Genomic DNA, 11666 nt, shown 5'->3' with positions numbered 1-11666 from the left:
CTTCCATCCTGGGTCCAGGTTATAGTCTCATCTTATACTCTAACACCACAAGGTAGGTGGGCAAGCAAGCACAAGTTTATAGAAGCTTCCGGTGACAGTCAGCAGGTTGTTGAGGGCAACCACCCATTGATTCAGCTGTTTCCCCAGGTCACTCTGTTCCAGGTAGCAAGTGAAGTCATGCTTGGCAAGAAGGCCGTGCAAACTGCTTTAAATAATCACTAATGTATCAGTATCTATTAATTGGTCTTTTCTACCCTATTCTACTTCAAAACAATGAAAATGTTATAGCATCAAAATTGGACATATACAACAAAATCATGCACTTTTTTATTTAATAAACAGAACCAAAGGATATAAATAAACATATTTTACAGAAGGCAAAAAGAATATTTAACACATGAAGAAAGGCTGTTTCTAAGGAAACAAAGCCATACAACTCAAAGGGGGGCATTGTTACTCCTTATTTTGCAAACTTGACAAATACGTTTTATGTTGACCTCAGTTTATTCCATATAAAATAAACATAATAAATTGAATGACCCCCTTTTGGTCAGACAGGTAAGTATTCTACCCAGTGATCCACAACCCAACTCCAAAAACCCTCCTGGAAAAACCATTTCTGAGTCTTAGCTGTTTAAACAACAGGGAAAAATATTTAACAAGGCACTATGAATGAATCTCAATGCCAACTTGAGAAATACCAGGAAACACCTTGTGGGCACTGTGGTCCATTCATTTCATCCAAATGGATCAGAATTTGAACAGACTACTAAGACATGGCAGAATGTGGAAGATGGGCCCTGGCTGGAAGTACGCCGCTCAGAACGGTTCCCGGGGTCTCTGTCTTGCCTGCTCTCTTTCCTGTTACTGCCTTGCTATGCTTCCTGCCTGCTATGATATGAGCAGCTATCCCACACCCGAACTGTGGTAAGCTGAAACCTCTAGAACCATGAAGTAAAGTCAATTATTCCTGTAAGCTGTTCACACATGATCTTTGTCACATTGACGAAGGTGCTTGAGCACTGCAAGCACAGAGGTCCATCAGCTCTGTATCACTTGCTGGCTTGTCCCCCACGCCCTTCTAACTTCTGTTGTTAAAAGCCACATCAACCATGATAATAGGAGTTAAAATCTACCCATGACCCCCGAATACCAGTACTTCCTTCCAATTCAATTCTCATTCTCTAGTTTGCAACAGCCACTTCACAGATAATCTCAGGGTGCTTCCCAGGGCTGCTCTCTTACAGATCCTGGAAAGATACAGAGGCAGCCTTTATGGAAAAGTCTCGATCAATTTGAAGAAATGGCTGCTAAAGATATCTTAGTGCTTACAAGTGTATTACATTTGTAATGATAACCAGTGAACTAAAAGTCACCCACAGCTTATCACCCTCCCTCAAAGTGCGTTTTCTTGCTGTTTAAAACATTCTCACCGCTTATGACACATAATTTACTCTTTCCTATCTAGTTCTCACAGTTTAGCATTAGCAGTAAAGGATCCAATGGATTTCTAAGCTTTTAAAATTGATTAGTGTGTGTGTGTGTGTGTGTGTGTGTGTGTGTGTGTGTGTGTGTGTGTGTGTGTGATGCTGACATACATGTTGAGGTCAGAGAAGAACTTTGAGAAGCTGGTTCTCTCCTTCCACCTTTTGTGTGAGTTTTGGGGAATCCCACTCAGGTTGTCAACTGTGGCATGGCAAATGCTAAGATGGCTTAATGAACCACCTCACCAGCCTGATTTCTAAACCTTTTCAAAGGAAAAATAAAATAAATATGATGAACTTTTTTGCATTTTAATTTTGGAAACTTTTTTGTTGTTGTTGCTGTTGTTTGGTTTTTTTGAGACAGGGTTTCTCAGTAGCTATGGAGCCTGTCCTCGAACTCACTCGATAAACTAGGTTGGCCTCCAACTCAGAGATCCTCCTGTCTCTGCTTCCCCAGTGCTGGGATTAAAGGCGTGGGTCACGACCACTGGGCTGGAAACTCTTTTAAATTATTATTATTTTTGCATTATGTGCATATGTGCGAGTGAGCGTGTGTGCCTAAGTGCAGGTGCGCCCAAGGAGGTCAGCGGCGTGTGAGGCCTCTGAAACTGGAGTTAGAGGTGTTTGTGAGCCACCTGGTGCTGGTCCTGGAAATTGAACTCAGGTTCTCTGCAAAGAGCGATGCACTTTTCATGGCCGAGCCACCTCTCCAGCCCTATGTGAGGTTTTGTATATAAACAAAACAGGCAGCCCCTCCTTTGAAAGTCTTTGGTGTTTATTATGTTAATTTGCTTCCTAGAGGAGCAGCCTGAGCCCCGACATACTGCTGTTTCCTTACACATCTGAAGCTTAGTTGTGCTGGCCGGTGATTTGGGGCAGGACGCCAGGCAACCAGTCAACGCCACTGTGAGCACCAACAAGCTCTTCTTGCACTGTGTTCTTTCTGAGAGGGACTCCACCTGGAAGTGGGAGTTAGGCAGTTCCCATCAACGGGTGCTGCTTCCCTGTTCTTGAGCAGATGGCAGGTCCCACCAGCTGTTTTCCATGAATCAGCAAACAAAGTAGAGCTCCCGACCACAGTCTACTTTGTGTTTGTTTTCAGAGGAAATCCCTTAATGACCTTTCCTCTGAAGCTTGCCACAGATCAGAGCACCTGGAACATTCCACCTTGCCCCTGAGCCAAGAAAGTTCTATTTGAAGATGAACGACTGCGGTCGGACAGTGTCCTCTCCTTGGTCCAGCTGTTTTCTTATTTTTGACTGTAACAAAGCATAGGTATAACTGCTATTAAAACATAGGTACGTCTACTACTCAGTCTCTTGAGATACTGACTCTGAGATAGCAAGGAAGACATGTTGAGCAGTAAAGCGCCAGTGCAGCTATAAATTACCAACACCGTTACCAAGTTTTAATGTTTGTTTTCTATTTTCCCTCCAGACACGGTAGAGTGGCTGTTACAATGTGTACATTTTGGGAATGGATCTACTATTTCTGGGAAAGCATGACCCAACCCTGTCCAATCAAAAGGGAGATTCAGGCCTGTAGTTGTGGACTTAAGAAGGTGCTAGTAATATACTGTAAAGTTGGGGGTCAACCGGTGAAGACCACCAGAGAAGGGTTGTGTTCTTAGAGATCCAGTTGCCCAGGGAGAAGTCTGAAAGTCGACATGTGCACCACTTTTCAATTTAAATTTTCTGTAATAATTGGGTGTCATTCGGACAATAACAAAACACACTGAATTAGTCTCCTCTTTTTCTGCTCTTTCTGCTCTCTTTCTGGCTCTTCTCTCTATGCTCTCCTCTCTTTCTGCACCTGTCTCCCTCTTCTCTTCTTCCTCTCTCTCTCTGTGTCTCTTTAGCTCTTTTCTATTTCCTTCCTCTCCCTCCCCTTTCAAAAAAAAAAAGGAAGGAAGGAAGAAAAAGAAAAGAAAATACATTTGAATTAGAAATGGAGTCATGCCGGGTGGTGTAAGCCTTTAATCCCAGCAGGTGGATCTCTGTGAGTTCCAGAGAGTTCCAGGACAGGCTTCAAAGCTACACAGAGAAACCCTGTCTCGGAAAAAAATAAAATAAAATAAAAAAAGAAAAGAAATGGAGTCACTTCAGCCCAGGTTGGCCATGACAAAGCTTTTCCCCACTCAGAGCAGTCTCAAAATGAGCACTGTATTAACTTGAATTTCAAACCAAAAAGACACTCATGCTCAGCAAATGTTCACCGCCCCCACTCTTTTGCCAGGGAGGAGGGCTGTTCCTACCACTGAGCTATAAGCCTGATCTTAAGGATATCCATTTTCAGACAATGGTATAGATACAATAATTACAACACACACACACACACACACACACACACACACACACACACCTAGGGGGGAAAAGGCGTTTTGCCTTTGGATACACCAAGGGTTTCAAGGAAGTACATAAAGGCCTGTTTCCCAAGGTGGTGGTACTGGTAGGAGGTTCTCATGTCACTGGTACACTGCTGTTGGAAGGGAGTACTGCCCCGAGAGGGTTCTAGAAGTCTGAGCTTGACCCACACTCCCTCAATGCCACTTGATCTCTGACTTCCTGTTTGGAAGTGTGAGGTTTCCCTCCTCCACATATCCCTGTCTTTATGTTTCACCAAGGGGTCCTCCTCAGAAGCTGAGCTGACGTGAGTGCTATGCCCTTGAACCTCAAACACCATGAACCTTTTACTTCCTAAGTAGCCTCGTGGATTTCATGAGAGAAACAAAAACCAGACTAATATATTACTGCTTACACTGGTGTAGGGGATGCTGTAGCCACGCCTGCTTAGGGGCTGGCTACAGGTGTGCCTGACCATGCCTGGGAGTGAGGGACATTCAGGTGGTAGGCTTCTGCTTTTGGTTTCACTTTCGGCTTGCGGTATGGACTGCTGCCACGCAGGCTGGCTAGGTCGCTCTGTAATACCTGGCTCCGTATTGGTAATATGCCACACTACACTGGGAACCAAGTCCCCCCCCCCCCAAGCTCCCTCCTGGACAATTTAAAGGCTTTCCAAGTTGAAGCATATGTCAATATCCCTCTCTGAGACCTCTCTTCAAGACAAAATAGGGCTGACCAACAGTTTACAGGAAGGCTGGCAGCAGCTGCAGCCAAGGCTAGGCTGAGACCCAAGCACAAGTCCACCCCTCCTCCTTATAACCTCTCTTTCTTTTTATACCCCTTAAGCATCCATGGGTTATCCCACAAAGTTGCAAACAGACTTTCCTTTGATCCTAGGGCCTGCTTTGACAACTGGAGTCTACTTGAAGTCATCAACATGTTCACTATCAAGACTAGACATCCGGTGACTTTTATAACTCACCAAAGTCATCAACATGTTCTCTATCAAGACTAGACATCCGGTGACTTTTATAACTCACCAACTTCCATCGAAGTATTTTGATCCATTCATCAGCCTCAACTCCTGTCTTTGCACAGAGGTAAAATGTCCTGAATGGAAACACTAAGCTGACAAAACAAAAGAAAGAATGTGTGACAATCAGTATGACTAGTTGTATATATCCTGGTTTAAATAGTATGAGTGTCTTCCAGGGGAAAAAGAATTGAGGGGTCCTATAATTATCATGGTGACTTTGACTTTGAAGAATTGGTGTGTACAGAGCAGCTCCTGCCAGCAATGGCAGAAATGCCTAGGATGGTTTAAGTTTGTATTATTACAGGAGAGATTTATATTCTCCCAGGAGACTTCAAAGAAGAAGTATATGTCTAGGGCGCACACACACACACACACACACACACACACACACACACACACACACCTTTTTGTTGTGGAATATACTCAGATGAGCCCCGCAGTGGTCCAGAGCCTGTCTGTGGGTTAAAGGACAAGCCAGGCAGATAAGGGTTTCCTGAAAGGACTCAGTTGCACTGGCTACTTTAAGGAGGGTAACACTTCCACCAGGAGAGATACATACTAGGAAAAGGAGACCAAAAAGCCTCAGTTTGCTATTTCACCCATTTGTTTCCATGAGTTAATCTCTGCCAAAAAGAAATGGAACCCTCCTTTTACCACAAAAGATTAGGTAGGTGTATGGTAAGTCTTCATTTTGCTGCCTTTGATTATTTAGTCAAAATTATTTAAGTGATAAAGTCAATCCTAACATATCTTGGTCATTCTTTCTATCCTTACAATCAAGACACAAATACTATTTTTTTCTATCTGTATTTTTTTTTCATGTATCCTAGGCTGGCCTTGAACTTGCTACAGAGAGGAGGATGACCTTGAATTTCTGATCCTCCTTGCGCTGAAATTCAGAATTCTGTCACCTTAATGCCCAAACGGCATATCTTGCAGCTATCAGGCCTGTGGATGTGTGGGTGGGTAAGTAGGCAGGGGTGGGGAGGGAGGGATGCTCACATTGTACATGCTGTACACAGTGCTGAATGGAAATTGGTTTCTGGGCTTGTCATTGATGCTCCCTGGCGGAGACATTATGAGTTGCTCTATAAATTCACACAAATTTCCCTTTCTTCTTGCAATCAGAAGCCCAAGCAATAAATTCTAATTAGCTTAAGACAGTTAAGACAATGACTATGATGACATTATGGTCATTGACATTGCAGCCAGTGAATCAGTCAGAAGCTTCACAAGGCAAGGTTTCCAGGGAAACATGGGCTTTCCTGATACACAGGCACGGCTGATAATGTTTTTCTTCATGGCTGTTCAAACATGAGGGCTGAAGGTAGCCACTTGGATCTGAAGGATCCAGCCTGAGGACAGTCAAGAGAATGGTGGAGTCCATGGGTAGGACCGTTTCATACCTGCCTCTCAAATTCTTGTGACTCAAGAAAAGCAAACTTTTGCTAGACCACATGGCAGGCGGCTGGTTGACACTGTAAACTGCTCACTTTCCCGGGTGTAATAATGAAATTAAGTTCTATATATACTATCTTCAATTTCAGGAGGTACATCATCAAGATGCCATATCTTTACAACCTTTAACTGAGTTAGGAAAAGAAGTGATAAAGGCAAATGGTGATAAAGAAAATCCAGCAAGTCCTTAATACGCTAAGGTTAAACAGAGTGTGGTTTACGTCCTCCAGGCTTGCTGTGTCTGAGTTGGTGGAGAAGAAGACATGCCTTCATTTACTATGAAATGTTTGTATCAGACATGTTTCACAGTATTCTGATTATATCAGATCAAAACGCTCCATCAGCCAGACACCACCCTAACAATACAGGCCACCTATCTCCAAAGCTGGTGAAATGATTATTACAATTGAGAGGAAAATCTCAAGGGAGTAAAGTTGTGTGAAAATGTGAACAGGCTGACATGTCCTAACAGTGTAGGGCACAGCCTGACCCTGGCCAACCTGCCTTTGTTGAAGCCACTTTAGATAAGGCACTGTGTCCTCTGCAACTGAAGGCACTGACATGCAGCGCCCTTGTGTGAGGTCCATGTCTCTCCATCCAGACATGTAGACATTAAGATAGGTGGCTTCTTACTCCTGGCTGAAAAGACTTTTAGAAACATTTCCTTTCTGGGCATAACTTACCAGAAACAGTTCACTCTTTCCTGTGAGTAATCAAACTGGACAGCAGAGCACTCTGTCAGGTCCAGAATGCGAATTGGTTCCGGTGACTGGGGGGAAAAAAAAAACAAAAAACAACTGTGTCATAAGAATAAACACACACACACACACACACACACACACACACACACACACACACACACACACACACACACACACACATGTGTGTGTGTGTGTGTGTCCATCTTTCACCCCTCAAGGAGGTTTCTGATGCATGCAACTGTTGTCAATTTCCTTTCACTAAGATCAAGGAGGCTGGGAAACCATGACGAAGGAAAGCACACACTGGGGTCTGAGATCTAGCCTTTCACAGACTAAGCAATGGGAAGACATTGCTGGGCCACACAGATGGCTCAGTGGTTAGGCTCTCGCAGAGGATCTGTGTTCAATTCTCAGCATCCCCGCCACGCAGCTCAAAACTGCCTGTAACTCCAGCACCAAAGGGGTCCATGCCTATGGCATGTACACACACCCAAAAGACAGACACATACTCATACACCTAACTTAAGATAATATATCTTTAAAAAGATGTTGCTTTTGTCGATTTACATCAGACAGAGACAGATTTTTAACACATGGAAAGGAGTTGTATTTTCTCCCATCTTTTTTATAAACTTCTACTTTTGCAGAAAATTTGAATACACAAAAGAAGAGAAGGGGAATCATTTTAAGTTGGCATGATAAAATGGACCTGAGCAATGGATAGGCTTTTAATAAAAGGGGAAATTGCTTCATAGGGATGGTAAATAAAGTATGGCAAGAGAAGAACTTCACTGTCCAGAACAGAGGGAGCCATGTGCTCCAGAGAGCAACAGCTGTGCTGACCAAGAGCAGCTTCTGGAGGCAAACCATTTTTCACAGAGTTGGAGTAGGTCAGGAATCAAGAATCCCGACCTTGGGCTGTACGAGATGGCTCCGTGGGTAAAGATGCTTGTGGTCAAATCAAATCTGATGATTCCTGGGAACCACATTTTGGAAAAAGAGAAACAACTCCACAGCTTGTCCAAACAAAGGCTGTAGGAAGTGTGCCCCACCCCCATTATAAACAAATTCAAATTGAAAAGAGCTCGGGTCTCTAGATTCTTGTTTCAGAGGATGTGGGGACCTTACAAAGCTGATGTCTAAGACAGAGAGGGATGCTAATGTCTTTCTCACCATCTGGTCTTTGAAATATTTCAGTTCGTTCCTTTGCAAAGTGAACCATCTTGTTTTCCAGGTCTGAGGGGAAAGAATTTTAAGTTAGAGGACAGAATGTAATATCTAAACTCGATAGTTGGTTTTCATTTTAAAAGTATATAAAAGATTAGATAAAGTAAGCCTAAAATATTCTTATGTATCACTTTTGAGAAAAGTTTCAAAATATCTATTAAGAAAATCAGATGTAGCCGGGCGTTGGTGGCACACGCCTTTAATCCCAGCACTTGGGAGACAGAGGCAGGCAGATCTCTGTGAGTTCGAGACCAGCCTGGTCTACAAGAGCTAGTTCCAGGATAGCCTCCAAAGCCACAGAGAAACCCTGCCTCGAAAAATAAAAAAACCAAAAAAAAAAAAGAAAGAAAATAAGATGTTTCTGTGTCCTAAGATCACAATAGAAATACCACTAGCTTACTTAAACGAATAGATGGAGATGCAGCTGTTGTAAACATTCAAGGTGATTTGCAACAAGCCACTCAAGTTTCTATTTTATTAACACCATAATAAAAAGAGATCTCAGTTTTGAGAACCTAATGTGAGCTATATCCCCACACCACAAATTTACATATATATTCATGTATACTCTTGAAATTTTATTTATATATAATGTATATGATAACTAAGTAATGCCACCTCTCATTATATTATTACTATTATTTCACAAATAAGCCAGTTGAGATGCAGGAACCTTTAGCCACATGGTACTCTAAATCTTCCCTGAAGAGCAAAAACTGTTGCTATTCCTTCTTCTATCCTAACAAAGCCCTGACCTGTCTCAGCTGGCAATGCACCTACTTAAAAGGGACACTAGAAGATTCAGGAATAAACATTCAGGTTAGGCATGGTTGCTCATGCCTATAATCCTAACACTGAGGGCACTGAGAAGATTGTCCATCCTAGGCTGTACATCTGAAGTCGTCCGGGGCTGTGAGTGGGACCCTATCTGAAAACGAAGCAAACATCAATGAATAGGCTACAAATGGGGATACCTCCCGTCCTTAGGGAGTATGCAGCCCAACGGGGGCATGGATAACTGCATGATGAGAATAGAGTCAGGCAGCTTGTTCACAGTGGAAAGAAGAGGTAAGGACTCTGACCCCTAAAACAGACAAGCGCCGAGAGTGGAGCCAATATATTGGATGATGATGACCATGAACATGGGAACATAACAGAACTTTAAAGGTACAATTGCAGACAGGGAGCAGTCAGGTGCCCTGGACTTGTAAAGACTGGAACTATGTTTATTTTGGCATGTTAGAATGTATTTTTGTTTTTAAGCTCCAGTAATGCATTTCGTCTACCTTTCAGTAAACATTGTATAAAAGTTTGACTTTTTTATTAAAAAAAATAGAGCACAAATGTTCAAGAGTTGATTTACCTCTGTTCTTAACCCTCCAACTGAACATGCTAAACAGGGCTTCCTTTTTAATACGAACTACAGGTTACTCTTACACAGGGCTCCGTCAGAGAACAGTCAAGACATTTTTCAGGGAAATACAAGTGGCTTAAAATAAGCTTATGATTTTCCTTTATCTGCCAATTTTAAGAGTTGAGTCTATGGTCTGGTGTCTTTCCTGTGGTGGCATGAGCAAACCACACTCCCTTACCTTTACCAGGCCGCCCTGCTTGGTGAGGTAGCCTTCTTTGGTGCCAAGCTGCAAAAGAAAAAGGCCAGAATGAAGCTCAGAAGTGTCACAGATGGCCCTGAGTTCCTGTCCTATTTTATCTTGCTAGGGATGTACTAGGGATGAACCCTTACTCCAGGCAAGCACTGAACACCAAGCTACAGGCTAGCCCCCTGTCCTGTTCTATGAAGAACATGTTTACCAATGATCTTTAATTCTTCACCTAGCTCTCAAAACTCTCCCAGGTGCTCTGGGAGCACTTTGCAGACTGGGTCACCTGACATATTCCATATCAACAGGTATTGCTGGGAAGGTCTCTATTAACTAGAGCTGGCGATTTGAAAACAACTAACCACAGGTGGTGTTTGTTAGAACAGCAGCAGCTTGTGTTGCCATCGGAATCCTAGTTTAAAAGGGTATTAATGGATGTTGGGCGCTATGATTGGCCATCAGCCTCTGTAGCCATCAGTTCTTCTCTCTTGGGTCCACAAACCATAAATTGAAACATTTGTTTAAACCTTTGAGTCTATACCGAACATGAATAGATCCTTTTTCTTATCATCCCCTAGGCAAACAGTCTAATAACCATTTACGTGGCATTTATATTACAATGGTGTGATAAGAAATCCGATTTGAAGTCCACGGGAGGATGTGGATAGTTTATGCAAATATTGTGCCATTTATATTAGGGTCTTGGACATCTAAGGACACTGGTACCCAAATGGGGGTCTTGGAAATACTGACATACAGAGAGATTACTACATTTGGGGCAGCATATTAAGAAAAGTAAAAGAATTTCTTTATTTTAGGGCTTTGTTTTTAAAGTTTTAGGAGAGAACTAAGAAACAGCATTATCAATATTTGCTTTCTTCCGTAGTCTTCCTTCTCCTCCACTCTCTCCTCCACTCCAAAGCTGCCTCATAGGACTTATAACCCATGGAGAAGATATTCAGAAGTACAGATGTGTTTATACTTCTTCTATTTAAAATGGAATTTGAAAAACAAATGAATCATTTGCTTTAATCCGTGTTTCATTAGTTCAACTGTAACAGCAGTACTTAGCACCCATGAGTTATAGAATGGTAGGGAAATAAATCTACATAGGCCCTGGGCCCTAAGACAGAGACTTTTGGTAGTCTGGAAACCTCCTGAACAAACTGAATTCCTGGGAGGTTATTCTGTTCTAATGTGCTCTCATGATGGACCTTTCGTAATAGAGAAGAAAACAAACGAGAACTGGGGATGGACTTGGTTGACGCCAAGGCTCTTCTCACAGGGTTTCCTGAGTGTCCTTTCCTGAGGTGAATTCCTCCTACCGCCAAGAGAGGAACCACCAAAGTCCCAAGAACCAGGGATGAGAAATTGCCCAGAGCCACTTCTGGAATTCTGATGGCAGAGAAGTCAAGATGGATCCCTAAGTGTGCATTTTACCAATGTTAATCAATATTGCTGCGTTCGACATCATGTAATCACTGTGATTTATGTTGGTGATAAAGGAACTAAACCTGAGGAGCTGGAGCGATGACTCAGTAGTTAAAAGTACTTGTTCTTTCAGAGGACCTGGGTTCAATTCCCAGTACCAACACAGTGATTCACAGCCACCCCTAATTCTAGTTCAAAGGGACCCAATGCCCTTTTTGGTCTCTGAGGGCACCAGGCATGCGTATGCTACACAGACATACATGCAGACAAAACATGGACAGCAGACACTTAATTTTTTTTTTACAAAAAAAATTGAAAATTAAAAAAGAAATTGGGCTGTCGAGATGGCTCAGAGGTTAAGAGCACCCGCTGTTCTTCCAGAGGTC

At 42.7% G+C, this 11666-nt stretch overlaps 1 protein-coding gene across 1 annotated transcript in view; it reads right to left on the bottom strand.

Moving 5' to 3' along the window:
* Nucleotides 1–140: 140 nt before the first annotated feature.
* Nucleotides 141–11666, bottom strand: part of Dapp1 (dual adaptor of phosphotyrosine and 3-phosphoinositides 1) — a 51401-nt gene continuing 39875 nt past the window's right edge. The window contains exons 5-9 of the mRNA XM_027395799.2: nt 9841–9888; nt 8195–8257; nt 7004–7089; nt 4867–4954; nt 141–2743 (exon numbers count right to left, since the gene is read on the bottom strand). Coding sequence (XP_027251600.1) covers nt 2675–2743; nt 4867–4954; nt 7004–7089; nt 8195–8257; nt 9841–9888 — 354 coding nt within the window. The 3' untranslated portion in view covers nt 141–2674. The remainder of the gene's footprint in view (nt 2744–4866; nt 4955–7003; nt 7090–8194; nt 8258–9840; nt 9889–11666) is intronic.

This window comes from Cricetulus griseus (assembly GCF_003668045.3).
Source record: "Cricetulus griseus strain 17A/GY chromosome 1 unlocalized genomic scaffold, alternate assembly CriGri-PICRH-1.0 chr1_0, whole genome shotgun sequence".
NCBI lineage: Eukaryota > Metazoa > Chordata > Mammalia > Rodentia > Cricetidae > Cricetulus > Cricetulus griseus.
The sequence above is the reverse complement of the archived record's forward strand: the minus strand, read 5'-3'. Positions and strand labels throughout refer to the sequence as shown.